Source organism: Myodes glareolus, chromosome 24 (genome assembly GCF_982192425.1).
Source record: "Myodes glareolus chromosome 24, mMyoGla1.1, whole genome shotgun sequence".
Lineage (NCBI taxonomy): Eukaryota > Metazoa > Chordata > Mammalia > Rodentia > Cricetidae > Myodes > Myodes glareolus.
In genome coordinates this window covers 16290267-16316510 of record NC_142049.1, presented here as the reverse complement: position 1 = coordinate 16316510, position 26244 = coordinate 16290267, and the positions used below count along the sequence as shown (strand labels likewise).

The window sequence follows — 26244 nt, the reverse complement described above, 5'->3', positions numbered from 1 at the left end:
GACCAGGGCAGAAGGTATTGGGAAGATGATCAAGGCTGGTCCAGGACAGCAGCCGGGTAAGGAGCAGGCGGGGCCTTCGGTGGAGGCAGGAGGAGGAGGAGGCAGAAGACAGCATCCAGGGTGCCCTGTCCTTCTTACCCAGTCTCAAAGGGACTGTGCACCTTGCATTTGTAATGAGACAGTGCAGTAGGTGGGTTGGTGAAGGACCCAGCCAATGTTCAGAAATCAGGGAGTGCCAGCAAAGTAGGCAGAGGCAGCCAGTGAAGTTGCCCACCAAGCCGGGACACCCAAGATTGAAGAGAAACAGGGAGAGCAGATACAACCATATTGTGCTGTTTTTAATTACGAAAGATGTAAAATGATGCATTATAAAACTTGGAAGCTACTTTATACAAAGTCCAATCTGTCAATATTGCTTAACAAAGGGCCAGGAGTTAGGACACCGGCAGGAAGTCTGATTAGCTGCTGGGATGGCCCCATCCTGGAGCAGTGGAAATGCTGGAAACCATCTGTGCATAAATCAGAAGAGCCCTGGAGAGTCCGAACAGGAAATGTCTTCAGATGCGTGCACGAGCGTGGATACACCACTTCTTAGCTCCGAGGATACAGTAGACTTAAGAGAGGGAGCAGGGCAAAGGAGAACTGACTCTGGACAGGATCCAAGCCTTTCTCCTCACGCTCACATCCTACACCCCATGACCGCCACACTGCTAGAAAAACAGCCGTGACCAGGTGAAAACATCGACAGGTAGGGTTGGGGACGCCTGAAGCCACTTCAGTGCTGAGGCCTAGGGCAGCAGCGAGTGCATGCAGGCTTACATGGCTAGGGTAGGGCGACATGGTCTCCTGGTGTCCTCAACACCGTCTAGACAAGGTGGGCTCTCCAGTGGCTTAAAGTTTCTCCCATGAGAAGATCGGGTTGGTGGACCTAACAGCAGATTTAATTCAGTGCTACACTGTATTGTCTTTGTTTTTTTTAATTTTTTTTATCTACTTCCCCCCATAGCCAGTACTATCCCATCAGCTGGAGAATATCCCAGGGGCAGGGTAATTCAGGGTATGGGGTCTTGGGGTCTCCTGTTACAAGGCTATCTTCTCCTGATGTAATAATCCCATGGATAAGGCACGATGCTGAGAGCAGATTGTACTGGGGCCCCCTTTCTTTAAACTCTTACATCAGCACCGATCCCTGCCCAAAGGATGAAATCTGATTTCAGGGACCTCTGACAGAGGAGCTGGCTTCCGTGGGCACAGTGGGGCCTCTGACAGAGGTGCTGGCTTCTGTGGGCACAGTGGGGTCTTAGACAGAGGTGCTGGCTTCTGTGGGCACAGTGGGGCCTCTGACAGAGGAGCTGGCTTCCGTGGGCACAGTGGGGTCTTAGACAGAGGTGCTGGCTTCTGTGGGCACAGTGGGGCCTCTGACAGAGGTGCTGGCTTCTGTGGGCACAGTGGGGCCTCTGACAGAGGTGCTGGCTTCCGTGGGCACAGTGGGGTCTTAGACAGAGGCGCTGGCTTCCGTGGGCACGGTGGGGCCTCTGACAGAGGAGCTGGCTTCCGTGGGCACAGTGGGGTCTTAGACAGAGGAGCTGGCTTCCGTGGGCACGGTGGGGCCTCTGACAGAGGAGCTGGCTTCCGTGGGCACAGTGGGGTCTTAGACAGAGGAGCTGGCTTCCGTGGGCACGGTGGGGCCTCTGACAGAGGAGCTGGCTTCCGTGGGCACAGTGGGGTCTTAGACAGAGGAGCTGGCTTCTGTGGGCACAGTGGGGTGCAGGGCAGCATGAAGAGCGAAAAGCTTCCACTTTAAGGTTCCTCCTCTCTGATCTCAGGCATAAAGCGTATGAGAGTTCCACTGGGAACAGGGCTCACAAGCAGAGGCCAGTGGCATCTTCTGGGGGAGGAACTGGATGGAGACAGCAGAGCTGGAGGTAAGTGGGAACACACAATGCTTGGGTCCGAGAGGAAGGTGGAGGACGGCACCATCAGGGCTGTTTGAAGGATCATGAAGAAGGCCTAAGAAGAGAAGATGCTGACGAGATATGGAGAGGTGTGGAGCCAGCGTCCTGTGCGCAGGCTCCGCTCGCCACAGGCACAGATGTGTTGGCTGGGTGGAAAGGCAATGAGCCTGGGCCACACCCGCCTTCAGGGAGGGTAGCAGCTGTCTGAGCAAAGACTCTCCTTTAGCCCCGCCCCTGCCCTCCCCTCAGGCCTGGTTCCTCCCTTGAAGGCTACATGGGCACCACCACTTCCCCACTCAGGGCCAGGAGGCAGTAGTGGTAGAATCTGGTCAGACTATTGGGCGATAAGGTGTTAATGCATAACGAGAGTCCCACGAATCTGGTCTCATTTACCATAAACTCATTTCTTAACCTCAAAGTATGCACCTCTATTTTAGGTAATTTAGAACAAAAAGCATGGGTCTGAGTAGAAAGGTTCTCCAGTGGGGGCCTAGTGAAGATCCCAGGTGTCCCACACTTTGGGGCTCTGGTGTGCCCAGCCGTTCTGGATGATTCCCGCCTAGCGGGGATGTAACCCCGAGGAGGAAGGCTGCTGCGCCTACAGACGCAGCTGGTCATCTACTGTGGTAAGGCATATCCAGGTGAGTGGGAGCTGAAGGCACCGGTGAGAGAAGGCTGAAGCTCCGAGCTCAAGCAGGGACTAGCGATAGCTACAGTCAGTCTGCCCTACCGCGTGCACGGCATAGCCAGTCAGTCACACGACTGGGTGTCACACCCAGTCACACAGCCCTCATTCCTGTCAGGCACTGGGGTTTCAGGAAGGAACAAGGCACAACTCCTGCTCTCTCGGAGCTTACAGTCTAGTGGGACTGCATTACACAGAGACAGCTGGGGAGGGAAGGGGCCGTTCAGCTGCTACGCGCTGACAGGAGTCCCTGCAGCTCTGCCCAGTGGGGCTGTAGGGTGGCCGGCCTAAGATGGCGGACACCTTGTGCTGGGGACGAGCCCACCATCCACTAAAAGGGGCACTGTCCTCTTTAGGCTCATTCTGGTTCCAGGAACTCTTTTCAGTGAGCAAAGGCGTCTCCCTCTCCTCCTGTCCACGCACAGAGAAGCAGCAGCAAAGAGGTACCAGACTAGGAGGGAGCAAACTGAGCTCAGCCTGCTAACGACAGCCTGCACTGGGATGGGTGGGTAAGCATCTTCCTCTTCATTACATCATCTGGCAGAGCAATGGCTAGGCCCAGAATATCCACCAGCTGGAGGGTGCCTGGCCTTGGCGGCCAGACAGAAAGGCATTGCGGTGCTCCGGTACCGTTGTGTGGTGCTGAACCAACTCTGCGGGCCTGTGGCCCCCAGCTGATGGCTACACTGAGTCCCATCTCTGGTGCTGATTGGGATGTGTGGGTCGGAGCTCTGGTGGTACTATGGAGGCTACCTGTTACACAGCACCTTCTACGTTTACACACTGGCTGGATGGCCAGCAAAGAGTGAAGGGTGGCACAGTGACTGTCTCAGCCATCAGAAGCTCCACAGCAGCTGGCCTGTGGCAGTACAACTGGTGTCACAGGCCGGAGAGGCAGATGCAGCTGAGCCTAGAAAAGCCATGACATCTGAGCTAGGACTTCAGGGGAGAGCCCGGGATGGCATGGCTCCCTGCAGGCTGATGGCTGATGTCAGGGTGTTTGCTGGCTGCGTTCTGCCCTCTGCTCTGGCCATTTCAGTTCCCCTGCTCCGCTGTATTCTGCTCAGAGCCGGTCAGCTCGAAATGTCTCCTCCACAGAGGGGTCTAGCAGGCCCATGCTGGAGTCACTTAACATGTTGAGTCCGTCCAGGCTCAAGGGTTCGATCTGCAGCTCCTCTTCCAATGGAAACGGAGTGTCCATGTCCAGGCCGACCTCAGGCATGCCCGACAGCCCCCCACCAAGGCCTTTGAACAGGTTGGTGCTTGGATCTTCTGAAAGGAGCAGAGAGGAGATTCAGGGACAGGAGAACTAAAGAATGGCAGTCCTCAGCATTCTATCCTGTCACCTTCCCAGACAGGCCAGGCAGGACGGCGAGCACCCATGCCCTGACCACTCCCAGGCCCATAGTTCTTCCTCTGGAATTGACGTTTGTTTTTTTTAGACAGGGTCTCATTCTGTATGTAGCCTAAGTAGGCTTCAAAATCAAGGGAATCCCTGTCTTAGCTTCCCAAGGGCTTGAATCTCAAATATACACTGTCGTGTCTAACTAAATCTTTGAATGTTTGTAGTTCCCCCCTTTTGAATGGTTCTTAGTCACCGCAGACTAAGTATTCTCAGAAATGTGTTGGCCACCAGGCCCTGGCCTCACTGCCTGCCTCTGTCTCTACAGCAGACCACCTGCATCTTAAGTCAGACTGAGGCAGGGGGTCCGTTTCATTTATAGACTGTGATATGATCTAGACCTCTCTCAGAGGCAAACACACTGTGGACCGAGACCAACAGCGGTGCTGAGGGGGCCTACACTCACCTGTCAGGATGGCGTCTGGGAAGTTTCCACAGTTGGAATACGGGTTTGGTCTCAAGGGAAACGAGTCCTGTGGTTCCTGGTGGCTCTGCTGCACCAAAGGCACCTGGGAGCAACAAAAGCCACAGTGGGCAAGCAACTCTGCTTCTGCGGTGTGTGTGAACCCGGGCTGCGTGTCCCCAGACTATCCCACAGCCCCTCTGCCTAGGATCCTGGAGGCTCTGCTGTGTGATGACACAGGAGGAGCACTCCCTGGCACCAGGAGGAGTCCGTGAGGACCACAGTGAGGGTAGCTTTTCTCTGCCCATACACTGCCTGCTACACAACCCCAAGAGACACCAGTGGCCACAGTTAGAGACTGTCTTTGGGTCTCTGATATTCCTGCTCCTCAGCCCATCAGAGAGGTCCCTCTGTGCTCCAGGAAACAGTGGGTTCTCTGGCTTCTGGGAAGTGAGAGAGTGAGAATCTTCTCTTCACCCGTGGCCAGCACCTCTCTAGGACAGAGCCTCGAAGGCCTATTTAGAAATAAGGTCTGATTTAGGAATTTTTGCTGAAATTATTTTTTTAGGCCATTTAAAAAAATGCCTTAAAAGAAATATCTCCAACACTTTTGGGGGAAGTGCTGGTCCTCATCTAGTCTGAAAGGGCTCTTTAGAAAACAGTGAAGAGGTGCAGGTCAGTGCCAGAGGGTTTGCCTGGCATGCCTGCCTCTCATTATGTGAGACCCTGGTCTGATGGCAAGCAGGACAAAACACAAAACAATAACAGCAAGAGGGGGCTGGAGAGACGGCTTAGAGGTTAAGAGCACTGACTTCTCTTCCAGAGGTCCTGAGTTCAATTCCCAGCAACCACATGGTGGCTCACAGCCATTTATAATAAGATCTGGTGCCCTCTTCTGGCATGCAGGCATACATGGAAAAATGTTGTATACTTAATTAATAAATACATTTTAAAGAAAAACAATAACAGCAAGAAAACCCAGAGGTGAGTACTGCTCGCTCTTGCCACTTGGCTATAACTATCTTTATTAATTTCTGGAGGTGGGTTAAACCCTCCCCCACTTCACTTTTTTCTTTCTTCCGAGATAGGGTTTCTCTGTGTAACAGCTCTAGCTGTCCTGGAACTAGATCCTGTGGACCAGGCTGGCCTAGAACTCACAGAGATCCGCCTACCTCTGCCTCCCAAGTGCTGGATTAAAGGCTTGCACCACCACAGCCCGGCCCTCCCTTCACTTTTTTAAATCCATCCTGAAGCCTGATCCATTCTTACCAAACACGATTAAAAACACAAAAGCAGAAGAAAGTGGCTGAATGAAAACACTCCATGGAAGGGATTTCTCCCATCCCAGTCCTGAGCTAAGCTCTCCCAGCAGGCCACGCACTGAGCTGGACACGGCACCTAGCAGGTCATGCACTGAGCTGGGCACGGCACCTAGCAGGCCATGCACTGAGCTGGGCATGGCACCTAGCAGGCCATGCACTGAGCTGGGCACGGCACCTAGCAGGCCATGCACTGAGCTGGGCACGGCACCAGGCCTGCAGGCACAGGGTTACACCACTTTCTAACTCTGCTGCTGCGGCCAGATGTTGTCCCTCCTTATCCTTCAGATTCTCCAACACAGGGGATTGGTTAGCTATCTGCTATAGCCCCTTATGTGAAGATGTGCACACACGTGTCAATGTACATTAGTTAGCTGCTATGGTCCCTGTGTGTGTGTGTGCATGCATGGACATGTGTACTGTGTGTGCATCTGGAGACCAGAGGACAACCTTGGGTGCTAGTCCACAGATGCCATCCACCTTCTCAATTTAAGACAGGGTCTCTCACTGGCCTGGAACTCATCAGCTAAGCTTGGCCAGCCCTAGGGATCCATCTGTCCCTTGCCGTCCCAGTGATGGGATTATGAGTGTACACAATTGTACCTAGGATTTCTTAATCTTTTACTTTTTGTTTTTTCAAAAAATTTATTTTTATGTGTTTAAATGTATGCCTACATATATTTTGTGCACCACATGCATGCCTGGTTCCTGAGGAGGCCAGAAGAGGGTGTCAGATGCCCTGGAACTGGAGTTGTAGATAGTTGTAAGCTGTTATGTGGGTTCTGGGAACCAAACCTGGGTTCTCTATAAGAGCAGCAAGTGCTCTTATCTGTTGAGCCATCTCTCCAGCCTGCACTCCTTCTTTTTGAAAGGGGTCTCATTATGTAGCGTGGAACTCTGTGTACGTAGGTACACAACCGACCATAAACTCACAGAGGTCTGCCTCCCTCTGCGTCCCAAGTGCGAGGATTAACAGTGTGCACAGATACACCTGGCGCCTACTTCTTTCTTAAATGTAGGTTTCCGCGAAGGCGCTCAAGGCCTTGTGCTTTACTGACTAAACTGCCTCCCCAACTCTATGACGAGAGTGTCATCAAAATCCACCACCGTTCAAACATTGCCTCTGCTGAGCCCTGACCCCACCAAGGTCTGTAAGGCAAAAGGCAGCCGCAGTGGCCCTGGGTAAGAGGGAGGCTGCGAGGCTCTCCTGGCCATGGAACACACCTGAAACAGAGGGAGGCCTCATCTCTTAGGCTGAAGGGGTCGGCACACAGAATGACCTCAGAAAAGGTGGAGCAGGAACGGCACCTACCTGCTGAGGAAAGGCAGGGCTGGGTCTCATGGGCTGTTGGTCAAAGCCCACATCTGGGAAGAAGTTGGTCAGAGATGAGCCCTGTGGGAAATAAGGAGGGAACTATTTATCGCCAGAGTTCAGAGTGAAACAGGGCTCCCCACCTCCCCACGCCCCACGGGGACTTACCTGGGCAGTGAGGAGCTGGAAATCTGACTGTGGCAGGGAGGGGGCTGCATGGGGCTGATGAGCAGGGGGCTCCTGGGCATGGGGCTGCTGCAGGAGGGGTTGCGGCATCTCCTGGGGTGTGGGGTAAGGGGGCGGTGGGGACACTTGGGCTTGAGCTTCGGTGGGCAGGAAGGAAAGGCTTTGCTCTGAGGACACCATCTGTGAAATAAACCAAGTGACTCGTCAGCTTCCAAGTGATAAAGGTCCTTAGGATTGGGAGAGCAAGAGTTAGAGGGGAGCTTGAATGTCTCCCTGCCACACTGAGATGCCTGGGCTCTGCCCCTCCAACTCCCTGCCACGCTGAGATACCTGGTCTCTGCCCCTGTCTTCCTGCCACGCTGAGATGCCTGGCCTCTGCCCCTCCATCTTCCTGCCATGCTGAGATGCCTGGCTCTGCCCCTCCATCTCCCTGCCACGTTGAGATGCCTGCCTCTGCTCTCTGTCTCCCTGCCACGCTGAGATGCCTGGCTCTGCCCCTCTGTCTCCCTGCCACGCTGAGATACCTGGTCTCTGCCCCTGTCTCCCTGCCACGCTGAGATGCCCGGCCTCTGTCCCTCCATCTCCCTGCCACACTGAGATGCCCGGCCTCTGCCCCTGCCTCCCTGCCATGCTAAGTTGCCCAGCCTCTGTTCTCTGTCTCCCTGTCACAATGAGATGCCCAGCCTCTGCCTCTGTCTCCCTGCCACGCTGAGATGCCCGGCCTCTCCTCCTTTGAAGCACATCTCAGGTTCACACCTGTGAAAGCATTCCTCTCAGTGACATTTCCATTGTTTAAATAAACAAGAATATAGCCAATTTCCTCTGTTTTCTCAGTGAAAATAATGTCTTGCTTGTTGTTAAAGCCATGACTGCTGGAGAGATGGGAGACTGAAGAAGGTACTTAGCTGCACTACCATCCTAAACTCTACTAACGCAAGACACCGACTCAACACTAACAGCAGTGAACATCAGCAAACAACACCACAACCATGAACTCCATTCAAGGGAGGAGAAACATAACAGGAGAAAAGAAAATGGCAAGACAGTCTGATCTGTGAAACAGCAGAACCGAGAAGGCCATGTGTTGTCATCTGGTTCAAGTGGCCCAGTCCCTAAAGAGCTCCAGGCTTGGGGACAGCAGGGAGGAGGGTTGATGTTAACCCAGGGGCGCCAGCAAGAGTTTCTGTGCTGGGCAACTAGCCGGGGAGTGGAAGCCGACCCTGGAGGGACTAGAGGAGAGGTCTCTGCAAGCCACAAGGTGAGCTATCTACCTCTGACTTGGCTCAGAAACTGCTATCCAGACACATGCCCAAGTATCCAACAGTATAGTATCGCTCAGGGACTCTGGACCAGCCAGAGACTTCTCTAAACACAAGTTCTAGACAGAAGCTCACCACAGAAAAGAGAGACGGTTCTGTCACAAAGTATTTGCCTCAGCAAGGCCTACTCTCAGAGCTGCCTGTCAACAATTGAGTGTCTTGCTTTTGAAAGTGAGGGGTGTCCCAGGGACTGTCAGACTGTCTCATCTCAAGGGGAGCAGACACCCAGCATCACATCAGAACCGGGGACTGTCAGACTGTCTCATCCCCAGGGGAGCAGACACCCAGCATCACATCAGAACCGGGGACTGTCAGACTGTCTCATCCCCAGGGGAGCAGACACCCAGCATCACATCAGAACCGGGGACTGTCAGACTGTCTCATCCCCAGGGGAGCAGACACCCAGCATCACATCAGAACTGGGGACTGTCAGACTATCTCATCTCAAGGGGAGCAGAGAGCCCAGCATCACCTTCAGATCCCAAACATACACAGACTGGAAACATGGGAAGGAAGAAGTGAGGATACACATTTACTATTGTAACATTAAGGCCATTTTAAAATGGTTAACCTTGGGCTGGTGTGGTGGCGCACACCTTTAAGCCCAGCACGTGGGAGGCAGAGGCAGGCGGATCTCTGAGGCCAGACTGGTCTCCAGAGTGAGTTTCAGGACAGCCAGGGCTATACAGAGAAACCCTATCTCAAAAAACCAAGAATAAAGAAATATAAGAAGAAAAAACAAATAAATGAGAGGTAAGAGAAAAAATATAGACATTAGAGGAAAATTTAATGATGTCCAACATTTGTACAACAAAAATTCCAGAGGGAATGGAGAAAAATCAAGGGAAATATCACTGAAGAAATAATTAAAATTTCTAGAAACAACAGACATAAGTTTCCAGACACAAGCAACTCAGCAACCATCCAGACGCATTCCAAGCCCCATTAATTTACAGTTTCACAATTCCGGAGAAAAGCAGGACTATCCTAGATGCCTCCAGAGGAGGGAAGGAGGTCTCATTCCAAGTCTTAGCCGTATGACCGGATTAGGCCAAGCAATACCTCTCTAAAGGACCAGACAGAAATATCTTAATCTAGCCAACCACTAACGAAATGGAAGGCAGAACAAAGGTATTTTATAGTCACGCTAAGGCCCTGTGCCCCCTCCCCAACCCTCACCGGCTCTCAGGCTTGCGGAGGATCTGATTTGAAATGTGTTAAGATTATTCCAATACCAGAATTTGGGCCTGAATTAGCGACACACAGCTGGAAAGCCGGACCAAGAAAGACAGAGAGCAGGACATCAACATCTGGGAACAAAGCACATGCACTCTGCTATTTCACCGCGTGCTGTGGGGTAGCTACAGAAACGCAAACACCGCGTGCTGCTCTAAGATTATACTGAATGAGCAGACCGAGAAAGGTGTGTGAGAGAGGGGCTGTGGGAGGGCAGAAGGAAAGCTGCATCCCCATCCTGGATGGCAGGATGCCATTAGATAATGCTTAACAGCCAACATCTAGTAGAAAATAAGCACAAAATAACATGTTTATACCAAAGAGATTAGCAAAAATGGTTGGAAACGGCCAAGCCCAGGCAGTGAAAACTGTGGTTAATGGGTAGGGGAGACAGGCCCTTCAGAGCTATTTGCCCTTTGAAACTACACGCATGAGTGAGACTTCTTAAACCTCAACATTAAACAAATAATAATAAAAATATTAGAGTCAATGTTCTCCACCCTTAAAGTGTAGCAAGAAAGCAAGAACACTTTTATAGCGTGTAAAATAATCTCACAAAGCAAAACTAAAAGGAATTCAATAACTTTTTTTGGTGGAGGCAGTTCAAGACAGGGTTTCTCTGTGTAGCTCTGCCTGTCCTGGAACTCATTTTGTAGACCAGGCTGGTCTTGAACTCACAGAGATCCACCTGCCTCTGCCTCCCGAGTGCTGGGATTAAAGGTGTGCGCCACCACCGCCGCCTGGCAATCCAATAACATTTTTAAAAATTAGATTTTTAAAAAATTTCCCTAGGGGATGTGGTGGGGGGAAGGGTGGGGTGGGTTGTTGGGGGAAGAAATGGATGTGTGGAATGAGAAAAGATTAGAAAAGATTATATTTAAAAAAAAAAATTCCCCAACGCCGTCTCATCTTCCCCAGAAGAAATGGCTCACGATGTCAGCATCCATCACCAGTAACTGGCAGAGTGACTAAGACCTGATCACGCAGCTTCTCCCATGTCTACCGACGGGACGGCTCTTTGCTCACCATTACTCAGTTACATGCAGCAGGGAGCAGTCAATGAGGCTATAATGGATCTAGGGTGTGGCAAATGGGTCAAAAACATATTTACCAGTGATTATGGTAAGGAGTAACGCCCTAGGAACTTAGAATAAAAACAAAGTCCGAAAGTCCACTGTGGCATTCCTCTACTCTAATGGCTGTGGCTCCCAAAGGCGCCTCTTTCTCGAGTGCCCTCACCCTTGTCACAGATGGTATTTAACGAGAGTGTTGTTTCTTGGGTGGGCAGCAGCATGAGGGAAGAGGGTTAATCCGCTACTGAAGTGTCAGGACACCAAGTGCTTTTTCGGGCTTTTCTTGTGACTTACTGTAGTTATTGGAGCACTGGCTGATTTTCTGTGTACAGTTTGCGATTCTAACCTGGTTTCCCTGGGTTGCCTTTCACTTTCCACACCTCACCCCTTCCCCTAGCCTCGACTTCATGAGTTAATGACTACAAATTGTTTGATATTTGCTTAAGGGCAATAAACATCCCAAGTTGGCGATCAGAAAATCATGGATGCGTGCTGACTCATGCACACACCTCTGCTCTCTTACTTCAGGAATCAGACAGGGGTGAGTGCATGTGCAATCGCAGGGTTGTGCAGTGGAATAACAATGGCCCAGAGAATGAGAAACTATCTACAGCTCAGCCTGTTGAATGTAGGGGGTTCAAAAGTCTTCTTCACCTGGGAGGCAGGATAGGGGTTCAGTGGGCTGGTGGAAGAAAGCTGTCTGCCGAAACCCTGATGTGCGTCCGGGCCAGGAGAGAGCGTGAGAGGACTGACTGGCGGCTGCCTTCGCCGAGAGGGGCCACTCAGGCTTGTGGTGGAAAGCGAGGGGTTGCTGAGGGAGAAGAGTCGGAGCGAGGGGTGAAGAGCGGAGGCACTGGCTGCAGATGTCTGTGGGTGGCTATTGAGGGACGAGGACAGCGTCATCTTACTGAGTGTGGCCTGGATGGAAGGGTTGCTTCGAGAGCTCTGCAGACCTGCAAGACAACAAATTTGCAAGTTTCTTGTTATGACTTCAGACAAAACTTTTGTTTTCAGATCTAAGAGTAAAGTAAACTTCTTATTAGCTATGTGTGTGCGGAAGTTCCTGAGCAGCTCTCCTGCTGGAAACGTCTCGGGTGTACCAATGACAAGGCAAGGAAACACCATGTGTAGAGAGAGGCTGCCAAGCCTCCGGCTTGAGTGAGAACAGAATTACTGCTTCCGAAGAAGAACAAGACTGAGAAAACAGCCCCTGGGGAAGCCGGAGCAGGTGTGCAGTACTGAGGAGCCTCCGTTCACAGCCCCCAGAGCATCTGCCCCATGGCACAGCCTGGACCTCTGTGGCCCCTGCAGAGCAGGCTCCACACCCCAGATCTCTCAGCCTTACAACTCCTGACTCTTCAGTTCTGGCCTCTTCATAAGCTATCAACAGTGTTTGCAAACTCAAGGGAAAGCATAGTTTCTGATATTCCATTTCTCTGAGGTGAAGCGCGGGGGTGGGGGCGAGGGAGATCTTAGCATGAGCAAGACTGTTTGGGAATGGGGTCTCCATGGTAGAGAGAAGAACTAAGAGAGGAGTTCCTAGAAGCTGGGACCCCCGTCCTATGCCCTGTTGGACCCTGGCACTCAGCTCAAGCCCAGACGGAACAGCTCCATCCTATGAACAAGGAAGCTGCTGCTGCTGCATGTATTTCAACAGGCCAGAGCCACGGTTGGGAAGCAGAAATGTGTGTTTGTATTGATAAAAAAAATTTTGTTTGTGGGGGTCAGGAGGGCTCATTGGCAGAACACTTGCCTGGAATTCTTGAGGTCCTGGGTGAACTCTCTAGTACCATGAGCAAAACCAAACACAATAGAAGCAGAAACAAGTAGGAACAGTGCCCTGAAATCCCAGTCCTCTGGGGACTAAGGCAGGAGGACCTGCTAGCTGGAGGTCAGCCAGGGTCACATGAGAATCTCTCAAAACAAAAAACAAAAACGGGGCCAGCCAAATGGCTCAATAGGTAAAGACACTTGGTGCCAAACCTGCTGGTTCCTTGATTTCTACATGCTTACTGTGCTTGCCTGTGCTCACAAGCGCACCAAGGAAATATATAATAAAAAGAAAAAAGTTGTTTGATAAAAATTACAGATATTATAAGATCAACTATTTTACCTGGCAAAATTATTATGATTTATTTATTTTTTTTTAATGAAGACAGGACACCTATCGCACAGACCAGGCCTGAGTAGAACTTGACTTGTAGCAGAGGATGACCTTGAACTCCTGATTTTCCTGTTTCTACTTCACAACTGCTTGCAGGTATGGAACAATATACCTAATACAAAATTATTAATTTTTAAAATGCTTATTCACTTAGTATGTATGGTGCACATATGATGGAGGAAGAAGGCACACGAGCCCTGGCACATCTGTGGAGTCACTTCCCTCCATCTCTATGTGGGTTCTGGGACTGAACTCGGGTGGTCAGGCTTGGCCACAAGGGCCTTCATCCACTGAGCCATCTCACTAGGCCATAAAAATATCTTAAGTTAGAAATGATGTTCCCGGTAGAATCCTGAGAGTTATCACCACTCAGTCAATGAAAACACGAGACCCAGTTAGCTCAAATAGTAAGTAGAGCTAACGGTCTGAATTTAGATTTAAAAAGAGGCCTCCTTCAGAAAGAAGACTTAAATATCTTTCAAAAACATGTGTGCCAGGCATTTTTTTTTTTTTTAAAGAAAAGTAGGATCAGGCTGGCCTGGAACTTGTGATGCACCTGCCTTAACTTTTACATGTTATATGATATATACGTCAATATTTTTATTTTATATGTATGAATGCTTGTCCACACGCATATATGGGCACCATGCACAGGCCTCGTGCTGGTGGAAGCCAGAAGAGGGAGACATCAGATCCCCTGGAACTGGAGTTACAGGTGATTATGAGTCATCATGTGGGAGCTGGGAACTAAGCCTTGGTCCGATTAGAGTAGCCTGTGCTCTGAGCCAGTGAGGCATCTCTGTAGCCTCTGTACCATGCACTTTAAGGTGTGTATGACATTATAAAGCTAGGCACTTGATCTATGGTGTTCAGCATAAAATGCTGCGTTTTGAAGAAGGTGCTAGTCAATGAGTGAACACGGGGTTCTCAGCTGGAATCAAAGGATAAAGCCTGCAGGCGGCAGCTTCCTCCAGACCCCAGGGAGCTGAGGGGATGCTGTTTTGTTTCAAGTACCCTGGGCATCACTGCTCACTGAGAATTCGTCTAAAAGGGGACCTGCCCAGGCTGAGTCTAGGACTCTCAAAGGGTTTGAGAGTTTCTATTGTGAAATAAATCAAAGAAACTCAGAGCTAAGAGACTAGTGTCTTCATAAAGAGTATCCCGGGGTCTCACAACACCCAGAAACACCCTGCACGCCAGACACTGTCACATGACTTCACAACTCATTCTTGATGGTGAGTTTGTCTATACACAATTTGATTTCTAAAAACTCAAAACTCACCGGGCGGTGGTGGCACACGCCTTTAATCTCAACACTCAGGAGGCAGAGGCAGGTGGATCTCTGTGAGTTCGAGGCCAGCCTGGTCTACAAGAGCTAGTACCAGGACAGGCTCCAAAGCTACAGAGAAACCCTGTCTTGAAAAACCAATACAACAACAACAACAACAACAAGCAACAAAACCCCCTCAAAACTCAGCCTTAAAAAATAAATATTATTAAATGGCACCCCCTCCCAAAAACAAAAATAAGAGTACCTCCTAAAACAAAAATTAAGGTGGTCTCTGCAACCAGCTGGGCAAAACTGAACCCACGCTGCTTAGCAGCGGTCCCACAGCACCACTGGACCTGGCAGGAACCCTACGGGGCCACTCCCAGGGGGGCAGGCTCTGAACCCAGAGTGGGAACCAGAAACCACTTCCTCCACCTACAGACCGTCACCGAGGAGGAACCTTCCAAAGAGAACATTCTGCAGCAGGCACTTGAGCTGGGGCCGTACCACACCACTGGCAGAGGAGGAAGAACTGCCTGCTCTGAAGTGACAGGAGCAGTGCTGGTTCAGCGTGAAGTCCACACAGGGTCTGGGCTGTGGCCAATCAAGTCTGGACAGCGACAGCACGTCACACGGCTAGGAGCACAATTACAGCCAGTGCCACCCCTACAGGCTCTTCTGAACACTTGGATAGTTTCGAACTGTAGATGTCTACTTAATCTACATAAGTACAAGTATTTTCATCATGCCCATTGTAAATTTTCTAAAATTTAAAATATTGTCCTTCAGAGATCCAGTGGGGAACAGGAGAGAGCAAGGAAACGGATTAAATGAGAGAAGATCACCATAGGCTGCTAAGAACTGCTAACAACGCTCAGTTGGCACCAAGCGGCACCTATCTCTCTACTCCCAAACACCCCTCCCCAAGTTCTCTGCACATGTGGGCTCGGGAAGACAGCGGAGAGTGAGGCGCACACAGCAGGACTGCTCCAAGTTGTCAACCACGCAGAGCGGGGACCCCGAGCAGACGCTGACCAGCGCGAAGGAGGCCTATGTCTCTGAGATGTGATCATTCTCACTCAGTGATGCACCAGACAGATACAGCAGGGGACACAGCCACTCCCTTTCCACGTGGGAGTACTTACTGGAGGAGTTCCTTATGCCCAGGTGAGTCATAGCAGCTGGAAGGTTGCCCACACTGTTCCCCACACTCATGCTACCAAAGAGGTGGTCGCTGGTGTCCAGGGAGGCTGGCAGGGGTGCTGAGTAGTGGAGGTTGGTTAGGTCGGGCAATGACCCTCCGGTGTTCAGGGTCCCCAGGAATGGAGAGAGGCCTATGTTTTGGCCGTTATGTGGAAAAGCACTGAAAAGAGAGAAAGGAAGATTACTTCCTACCACCCGTTCAGCTGTTGGAAGATGGGGCACAGACGATGCCCTTCCCATCAGACTGCAGTCCCTGGAGGCCCTGCCTCTCCCGAGAACGCAGCCATCTGCTCACTCTCTCTGGAATGCAATTCCTTACTCGTTAAATGAGACAGAGGATGTCGCTTATGCCCACCTTACCAGGTGTTCTCCAGATCAGAATAGATTACAAATGCTGCAAATTCTAAATCGCTGTATATAACCTCAGCACTCAGGAGGCAGAGGCAGGTGGATCTCTGTGAGTTTGAGGCCAGCCTGGTCTACAGAGTGAGTTCCAGGACAGTTAGGATTGTCCCACAGAGAAATTGTCTTAAAAAACAAAAACAAACTGTGAGATACTATGTCATATTTACAGTTCTTTGTGCTAGTTTTCTAAATTATCTCTCAGTTCTGTGGCCCAGCAGAGAAGACTCTCAGAAACCGTCAGCAGAAGGGACATTACTTACTTGCCTCCCCCAACATCACAGGATCGCGGGCGTCCAGACAGAGACTGGATCTGGGAAGAGATAAAGAAAGCTGGGCTCATTCGGTGCACAGCCAGATTCGGATGTTTGGAAAGTGGAGTCAGAGCCTTCTCGTTAGAGCCTGTGACAGAATAGACCAGGGGCATCGTCTAGAGCCTGTGACAGACAGAATAGACCAGGGGCATCATCACAGAGCACCCATGGAGGTTTGGGGGAGTTTTAAATTTCTTAACCTTCCAGTCAAAAGACAAATATAATATTAACACACTTTCTTGATTCCTTGTTAATGTGTCTTCTAGCTAAATAGTCATTGCCTTCAAAAAGGCAAACGTTTTGCACATTCCGATTTTAAATATTTTTTTCAGTTAGCAAGAGAGAAAAAGAAGGAAATTAAAAAAAAGAGCAAAACTGCGTAAGGAAGAAGGTATGAATGTCAAGGAAGAAGGATAATCTAATTAGAATGTAAATTGGTGGGGGACAAGGATGGATACTGTGTGGCCAGAGAGCGGCTCCAGGTACCTGGAGGGAGTGTACACCGGCACACCTACTCTCTGTCTTCTACAAGAACCACTTTCACAGTCAAGAGGACAGAGAGCTGTTTATATATGTGGACTTTAGGCTCCTACAGATAAAACATCAACTACATATCTTGCTTTTACAAACAAAAAACCAAAACCAAACAAACAAAAAAGCAAAATGAAAAAACCAAAAAACAAAAACACACACACAAAAACCCCCACCTTTTAAGACCACTCTAATGCTAGCAGAAACTTTGGCAGATTTCAGGGAGAAGAAGGAACAGCACCAATGGGACCCTGACAGACAGGACAGTTAGGCACAGACCAGCTACATCTGAGCATCACTAGGGGCTGGAAGGAGGGGTTTTTCCCTCAGAATGGCTGGCTTTACAGAGAGCGGCCAAGCTAAGCTGGGGGCCTCCGTCTCCCCAGAGGTCCACACAGTGAGGAGGAGGTCAGCAGTAGGCCTTTAGATACTAACACTGGAAGCTCAGAGAAATCATAGCAAACAGGTGATGTGTCACCTGCTGCCACTCTGAGCTGGGGCCAAAGGCCTGCAGTGTCAGAAAGGATCATCTGTCACGACAGCAGTCCTCAGCAGGAGCCGGAGAGTGGCGCCCAAGTAGAGACAGCAACCTTTCGTGCCAGCCCCAAGCTTCTGACTGTGAGGTACAGCAACCTAACAGTTTTCCTTGGAGACTCAGTAAATCCACAGGAAAGCAGGGAAGCTACACGATCACTATGCTAATTCACCACGTGATCACAATGTCGTTTGGAGCAGCATCCCCTGCTATGTCCAGTCTCAGGGTCCAACCAAGTCCTCTCTTCCCTTTTCCCTAGTTTTGGCTTCCGTCTCTGCAGGGCAGTTAGCCAGGACGATGCCTGCAGCCAGGACGGCTCACCCACCTCCTTGGTCTCCCACAGCTGCTTAGGCAGTGGCTTCGGAACATTTAACAGATTCTCTTCTTTCAACGGCCCAGGAAAAGATGCTACTGAAAGGGAGAAGAAACAGACTCATTGAACTAAGATTAGAAGGCAGCCACCCCACTTCTGGTCAAATAAATCAGCATAGTTAAAAAGAGCTGGGGTGGATGGGAAGGGGATAGCAAACCTTTAATCCCAGCACTCAGGAGGCAGAGGTTGATGGATCTCTATGAATTTAAGGCCAGCATACTCTATGTAGGAAGTTCCAGGACAGCTAGGGCTACATAGAAAGACACTGTCTCAAAAGAAAAGAAAGAAGCTGGGTAGTGGTGACATACGTCTCTAATCCCAGTACACAGAGGTAGAGCAGATTTCTGAGTTCGAGGCCAGCCTGTTCTACAGAGTGAGTTCTAGGACAGCCAGGATTACAAAGAGAAATGCTGTATCAAAAAAAAAAACTAACTAAATAAATAAATGAATAAAAGAAAGAAAGAAAGGAAGGAAGGAAGGAAGGAAGGAAGGAAGGAAGAAAGAAAGAAAGAAAGAAAGAAAGAAAGAAAAGGAAACTATTTTTAAAATGGTTCTTAGTATTTAGGCATGTCTGCCCTGGAACCTGCTATGTAACCCAGTCTGACTTCAGACTTGCAGCCATCCTCCAGCCTCTGTCTTCCAAGTGGTGAGATTACAGCATGTTCTACCCTGCCTAGTGAACAGGATTTCTTTAGCAAATATTTATTTTTTACATATTCTTTTTCTTCTTTAGTTATTGCATTATTTTGTGTGTATGGACATTTTACCTAAATGGGTCTGTGTACTACGTGAATGCCAGTGGCCATGGAGGCTAGAGGAGGGCATTAGATCTCCTGGAACTACAGACAGTTGTGAACCACCACGTGGGTGCTAGGAAACGAACCCCAGGTCTTCTGGCAGTTCTCTTAACCACTGAGCCATCTCTCCAGACCCTTATCAAATATTTATTGATGGTCTCCTGTGAAGGTGTTTTGTGTGTCATTGTAGGAGTTGAAGAAACAATTAAGAAACAGATTCAAATTTGAAGGAATCTATAAACTAGCCAGGGGATGAAGGCAACACATCTACGACAGTCATTAAAACTGAAAGAAGCCCAGTAGAATAATATATATCCTTGCTTCAGAGCAGAGAAGAACACCGAGGCTTTGGAGCCGGGTGCTCTGTGCCCCTTGAGAGACAGTCAAGGGCATTCAAGCAAGAGAGTGTGGAGTAAGTAAAGAAGTCTAGAGAAGAAATGGGGGCTACCACCAGCCAGAGTGTTCTTTTTCCTTGACTATGGGTTAGGTAAAGGAGAACAACAGGAAACAAAGGGTAGAAGTCTGAGACCAGGCCAGGTCTCTTTCCCAGGGCCCTACAGGTGTGGGAAAAGAGATAATGAAAAATGCCCACACTAATCAGGAAAAGATGATATGAAGAAGGTAACAACAAATGAAGAGGTGGGTTGGGGAGCCAGCTCGGTGGAGAGAGCACTTGCCTTGTAAGTGAGAACCAGAATCTGAATTTCCAGAACCTATGCAAAAGCCAGGTAGACATGGCAGCTACCTGTAATCCCAGAGCACCAGGGGCAGAGATGGGGGCTCCCTGCTCCTGGACGAGCTGGCTAGCTACATTAGTCCAAGTCAGCAAGTTGGATTCAGCAGTTCTCCTATCTCAATAAATAAAGTGGAGAGCAATCAAGGAAGACACCCAGATCTGGGCTTCCAGATGAACACACGTGTATGTGCAAGTGCCCTCCAAGGCGTCCACATTCATAAACACGATGTACATGTGCACACATGCACACACAATGTATAACAATCACAGTGGCAGTGAGGCCACTTGGTAAAGGGCTGGGACTGGGACTAAAGAAGAACTGATAACCCACTGGCACGTTTGGCTGAGCAGCTGATAAGGATTCTAATGAGTCTCTAATGTTACAGAACAGCCCGGCTCTGCTTGAAGGGACTGTCCTTGGCTGTCTGCATGAACATGCTCAGCCATACCAATGAAAGAGAGAAGGCCAGCCAAGACACAAACCAAGTGAAGGCTCTTTGTTCTCAGACACAGACCCAAAGGTCAAAGGCGAGCTCTGAAGAACTATGTGATCTAATGTCAGGAAGATTATTCAAGAGCAGACCCTGGAGACTGCTCGGAAAGAGGGATGCTGCAGGGTTCTAGGGACTGTGTGGCTCCACTGTGACTGTCTTGCCTGTCCTGCTTTGGCCTGCATGAGATGAGTAATAGAGCCCAGGAAGTCACTTAAAAATGAGATCAAAGCTAGGCATGTTGATCAAGTCTGTAACCCCAGCTGTAGGAAGCAGAAGCAGGAAGATCAAGGGGTTGGTGCCAGCCTGAGCTACATGATACCAAATCTCACAGAACAAACAACAAAACACAGGCCAAAGTTTCAGAATTAACTCTGAGAAAAGGTTTAAAATAAATCCTCTAAGTTTCTTTCTTTCTTTCTTTCTTTCTTTCTCTCTCTCTCTCTCTCTCTCTCTCTCTCTCTCTCTCTCTCTTCCTTTTCTTTCTTTCTTTTGTAAGTTAATAAAACTTAGGAAATAATTACAGCTGTGGCCTCCAGAATTCATTCTCAGTGGCAGGCCCGGCACGATGCAGGGTTCATCATGGCTGACCTCCCAGCACCAGGGCAGCAAATGCCACCTCTGCAGAGACGACCAAACTTGATCTGTGTGCCTTGGGGTCGCTCAGTTCTGATAATCAAACCACTCACTCTTTCCTTTTCTTCTTCTTCCTTGTTTCCCTTTATGTACTGCTAAGGATAGGCCCTGAAAAATCCTACATGACTTTTCCCAGCAGGATTAGTCTTTTGTGAAGAGTATATTCTGTCTATGTTCTTGTTGGCTCTCTTTTTCTTATCACAAATATAAATGCTTCAGAGAGGTAAGCTCTGCGAGGCTCTAAGACAGTTCTACTTCTGGGACATGTAGACCCACAGGGGCTCTCCACAACTGGGGGACAGGGGCTTTGTGAGCCTTTGCGGTTCTAGGCAAATGGAGAACAAGGACAGCAATGTGCTCTGAAGGTTCTACGGGAGGCTAAGCAAGCAGCCTCATGACCTAAGGCCTAAAAGAGATGGGTCACAGGACCAGGACAGGCCGCAGGGCCTCAACAGGTTGTTTCCCTGAGGAATTCATTGTTTGTAGTTTGTTTCCATGTACAAGGCTTGTTGGGAATTCTTCAAAGAAATAGCTGGGGATGACCCTGAAGCCATTTCTTCATTTCTGTCCTGAATGATCAGATGAAACAGTTGCAAGTTTTCTTTCCTTTTTTTTTCTGGTTTTATGAGACAGTGTTTCTCTGTGTAGCTTTGGAGCCTGCCCTCTGGAACTTGCTCTATAGACTAGACTTAGACTAGACTAACCTTGAACTTACAGAGATCCGCCTGCCTCTGCCTCCCAAGCACTGGGATTAAAGGTGTGTGTCACCACTGCCTGGACAGTTTCAAGTTTTTATGACTTTACTTAACACCTTAAATGGTTTACTCAGAAAAGGAGCGTGCAGGGTGATGTCAGAGGGCTCTGCCTCATGCAAGGGATCCTTGCTTATCTTGTTCTCCACAAGCCTGGCCTCTGTGACATACAAACAAATTTAGCCATTCAGCTAGTTCAGATTATGAAAATTATATTTCAGTTTCTAAAGGTCCAACAGCACCAGTATTAACTGGGTGAACGAACGGCTTTGGAGCCCCATTTGCTGAGGCTTTCAGGTTCATCTCAGCAGAACTCCAGTATGATTTTAATTGGCTTTATAAAGTCAGCGTCTTCTGCAAAATGAATAACTCTATCTTATAATAAACTTGTATCTTATAATAAATTTTTCCCACGTAGCCCAGGCTCTATGTGTAGCTAAGACTCTCCCGGAACTTCTGGTCCTCCTGCCTTCAGCTCCGAGGTGGAGGACTGCAGGAGTGTGCACAAGCCTGGTGTGTCTGGTGCTCGAGGCTGAACTCTGAGCTGCATGCACGCCGAGCAGCCCACCTCCTGAGCGCCAACTCGCACAGTGTCCTGCACTGTCATTTAAACCTGTCAGTAGCTCAGAGTGGCTTTTCTAAGGGGGCTGAGACAGTGTGGAGAGCAGGCTGTGGAGCGACTGCTTAAGTCGGCGATTAATTCACATTTTCATGTGGTTACAACTCTTCCTTCCGAGTCCAAGCTTGTGACTGCGGTACCGAGGGGACTCGGGTAACAAGGCACCATTGTAATTGGTCACACATTTCCTCTCTCAGGGCTTTGATCGTGCCTAGCTAATTTCCTTAGAGCATCGCAGATAAGTAATCTAAGCAACAGTTGTCAGACTTCACGTGACTGTGACTGTCAACCCAACACCTACTCATACCTTCCCCATGGCCGTCATTTTCTCCGTCACAGAAACCTGGTGGAAAGAGAAGAAGAAAACCTTTTATATGTGATGCTATCATCTATCATGCAATAGAATAACTTTTTGACATGAAATACAAGTTTGGAAGATTCTAAAGCAGTTCTGACAAAGCTCATTCAGGGTGCTTTAGCATTCACACTACAAACAGATGCGGTTACTCAGAGGCGAGAGTCGGTGCCCAAGAGCTCTTCCTGTCTTAGGTTCTTCCTGACTCTGCCTCGACAGAACAGTGGCTGGCAGTCTGAGAAATACCTGAAGACAGTCTGGCTTCAAAATACAAAGCAAAAAAGTTTGTTCTGCCACACTTCCAAATATGTCACCCCACAGGAGGGCAGGGAACTTGGAATCCACGTCACTGTTCTGACACTTACTATGGGTGGTAGTTCCGTGCTGGACACTGTGACATATTCTGGATTCTTAAACAAGTTGCTTTTAAAAAAATGCACATCCAGAGTCTAAGGCAAGGTCAGGGTAAATGTGGTAGCTGTTCACAAAGCTTTTTAAAACTGGTCTGGAGTTCTGGTGGAATGAAGAGGAGAGGACCATGTGCAGTCCCCTCCGCAGCCCTGGCTGGAACTAGAGTCTCCCCAACATGGACTAGCTAACCCTTCTCCTCAGAGCAATTTTACACCAAGTGAGTTCTCAGCATAGACTCAGGATAAAATCTGAAGTCTAAGCCCTTAAACACAGCTCAGCTTAGGTAAGTTTCTAGATGAAATGGTTAAACTATAAATTCACCCACTTGGTCTATAATATTAACACTTAATAATTAATCATTCACTCAACAGACACTTGCTCAGTTCTTGCAGTGTGCGTTAGAGGGTTGGGGCAGGTGGTGCAGGGCAGGCAGGAAGAGGCAGAGCTACGGCATCTTAGGGGAAGATGAACACTAAATTCCCAAGAGCGCCAAGGGCTTACTAATTGATCAGACTCACAAAACACAGACTTTCTCCCAGAAAACAGAATCTAAGTTAGCGACTGAAAACTGTTTTAGTGCATCTTCAAGACCACTAAGGAGTAATCTCTTTTTCTTTTTGTTTCTCTGTGTAACAGCCCTAGCTGTCCTGGAACTCTCTCTGTAGACCAGGCTGGCTTCGAACTCACAGAGATCTGCCTGCCTCTGCTGGGATTAAAGGCATGAACTGCTACTGTTGGTCATAAGGGTAAATTTGTTAAGATGAGGAGTCTTGAACCTGACCTTTAAGGATGTTGATGCAGAAGGTATGTGAACTGCATGTTTCTCAACAGCAGAGGGCTTGCCTAGCATGCTGAGGCCATGGATCTGAGTCCAGCAACACACACACACACACACACACACACACACACACAAAAAGTAAAAGGTGACAAAAAGCAAAGAAGCAAAGCAAACTGGACAAGATGCACAGGGCTGGACCAAGCAGTTGCCGTGTGGACAGGAAATATCGGAGAATGCAGTGCGGAGGGACAGAGGCAATGCTCCAGAGTCAGCACTGACAGCAGGAGGGGACAAGAGCGGCTCATTCACATTGCAGCTTTTTGAGAAAGGACAGGGAACTTGACTGTTATGACCACCAAAATGTAATTATCCTATTCAAAATGATAAATTGCATTTTATGAAATGGTCTATTATTGTACATTAAGGAATCTCCTCATCAAGACACTCTGTTTAGTTACTAAGGTTAACCAGTCCCTACAATACAAAGAGCTAACTGAAGGTACCACGTGAACCTCAGAGGTGAGCAGATTCCCTGCGTGGCAGCCTGCTTGTGTGGTGCAGGAGGCAGGCTTCATCCCTAGGTAGGCAGTGAGAACAGGGAGGGGAGGATAACACTTGCCGCGTGCCCAGGAACCTCACACATGATCTAACCCTTGGAGCAACTGCAGGAGACATGATCTATCGCTACGCCCAAGATCACACTGCTGGTTCTGGGACTAGAACTCTGTCCACGTCCCTAGCCAGTGCCTGGAGGGATTCAGGTGAGTGGAAGTAAGGCTAACGGGCTGCCTCAGTGGAACTAGGAGGAGTAGGAGGGATTAAGGAAAAGGGGAGGAGAAGAGGAAGACACCTACAACAGGGGCAGGGGACAGTGAGGTCTGGGAGGAATGGGAGACAGGTGGGCTGGAAGGAGTCTGCAAGTCATTGAGATGAAGCGGAGAACAGAGGCCTGGGTTAATAATAAGCCCGAGAGACTGTTCTTCGTGGCAGAACATGAGAAGCTTTGGGACAGCCTCATGGCCCGGGCACCAGGCTAGAAAGCCAGCGGACTGAACAATGAGTCGTGAAGCAGGGTATGTGGTTGGCAGTGAAGACTGAAAACACAGAAGACACGGCAGGGAGAGCTGGTCTGTCGTGTGGGTGAAGGGCGAGGGAATAAGGAAAATTTAATGTCACTCTCAGGTGTTCCACTGAAGTGACCAGAGGACGGGGGCAGCTGTGATTGACAATTTATTTGAAATTAATACATAATAAAATAGCCAAATGTAGATTTCTATTGCTATTACTACTATAACCACGGCACACAGTTATACACATACGAACGTGCAAACATAAAATACCAAAGGGCATGACTTTAACAAAAGGGCTAAAGACAAAAAGCAGGGAATTGTGGCTAGGTATCTAGAAAAAGAGTCCCCCAGGCGACGGTACGGCAACGACCGCAGTCCCATCTGCGCTGTAGGAAACCCACAGCCTTGGCTCCTCAGAGGGCTGATCTAACTAAGGGCAGCGGAGCCCATGTTCCTTTATGTCCTCCCACGTCTGGCAAGCCTACACAATGCCTCACAGTCTTCATGTGCATAGAAATACAAGGTGTAGACACTGTGAATCCTCAGAGAAGTTTCTAGAATTTCATCCTCCCCATCTGGGCCTCCCTGCCACCCTGATGACACTTTTGTTTTTGTTTTGTTTTATATTTTATTCTCTCCGTCTCTCCCTCTGTGTGTATGTGTGCGCACACATGTGAACATATGAGCCATGTGTGTGCATGCAAAGGTCCGGAGACATCCTTGGGTGTTGGTCCTCAACTCCAACCTTAATTGAGCCAAAGTCTCTTCTCATTGGCTGCTGCATACTCAAGGTTATCTGGCCCACAGACTTGTGGACTTTCTCCTGTCTCCACCTCCCTCCTTCCCATAGAAGTATTCAGATACATGTGCACATGACAACATCTGGTTTTTAGATGGATTCTGGAGATCCAAGCATAGCTTCTCATATTTGCATGGGAGTATTTGCCTTGCTGAGCTGACTCTTTGTGTCAGGTAGACAAGTGTCATTAACAGGCTTAGCTCTCTGATGGTTACCTGACTTTAACCATCTCTGCACACTGAGTCAGGGCTTATTGCTGGCTGAAGGGTCATTGAGAAACAGATCACATCTCCAGCCCTCAGAGGAGACCTAAGGAACTACAGTCCTCAGAGATGGTGGCTTGTAGCCACAGTCTGCACGCTTTGCCCTTAGCTCCTAGCCTGCTCCCTGAAGAGCAAGGGCCACTCTAGTTCCTTCTACATGCTATGATGAAGGAGGACAATTTGGAGATAAAACCAGGCTGTGGGACAGGACAAATGTCACAGAGAGTCACTGTGCTGCTCCATCCACATGTGTATACGGAACAGTAATGACACTGCATGTTACTAGGGAAACAGGTAATTAAACAAGAAGAGGGAAATGATGAAACCCCGTTTGGCTGTAAGAAAGTTTGCTTCTCTCATTCACAACTTCATATCATTTATGTCGAGTTATCATGTAACTCAACAACCACTATGAAAAGGACCAACCATACATCAGGCTAACAGCTTTGCTTCCTGGGAATATAAACTGAGCTAGCAAATGGGTCAATCTCTTCATGTAGCTGAACTATGAGCAGGCACTCCCTCATCATCTGCTCCCAACCACAACGACAGTGACAACGATGGGCCTCCATCACTATGCTTAGCAGAGGTTCCCAGGAAAGGGTCGCTGTTATTGTTCTGACTACAGAATCTAGTTCTGGACATTGGTTATATTTTCCCATAACTTTTAAAATCCTTACTTTATTTGGTGGGTCCTATAAAAAGAAATACTTTTTTTGTGAAGCTAGTTGGTATTTTTAAAATCCAAAAGGAAAGAAAATGAAAAACTTTAATGAATTACATGGGGAAAATACATAAAACCATTTAAAATAGCTCCCACCAACAAATATAATTCTCTAGAAATAATTCTCATCC

General features: G+C 48.9%; 1 protein-coding gene across 2 annotated transcripts in view; it reads right to left on the bottom strand.

Annotated features, from left to right (window-relative positions):
• Window positions 1–317: 317 nt before the first annotated feature.
• The window catches only part of Crtc3 (CREB regulated transcription coactivator 3), a 100319-nt gene continuing 74392 nt past the window's right edge, over window positions 318–26244 (bottom strand). The window contains exons 7-15 of one of the 2 annotated variants that reach the window (XM_087901486.1): window positions 22021–22056; window positions 17635–17717; window positions 16193–16242; window positions 15470–15687; window positions 11545–11843; window positions 7245–7442; window positions 7077–7157; window positions 4449–4551; window positions 318–3912 (exon numbers count right to left, since the gene is read on the bottom strand). In XM_087901486.1, coding sequence (XP_087757612.1) covers window positions 3704–3912; window positions 4449–4551; window positions 7077–7157; window positions 7245–7442; window positions 11545–11843; window positions 15470–15687; window positions 16193–16242; window positions 17635–17717; window positions 22021–22056 — 1277 coding nt within the window. In that variant the 3' untranslated portion in view covers window positions 318–3703. Of the gene's footprint in view, window positions 3913–4448; window positions 4552–7076; window positions 7158–7244; window positions 7443–11544; window positions 11844–15469; window positions 15688–16192; window positions 16243–17634; window positions 17721–22020; window positions 22057–26244 lie in introns of both variants that reach the window. The other variant, XM_087901485.1, reaches the window with a different exon arrangement.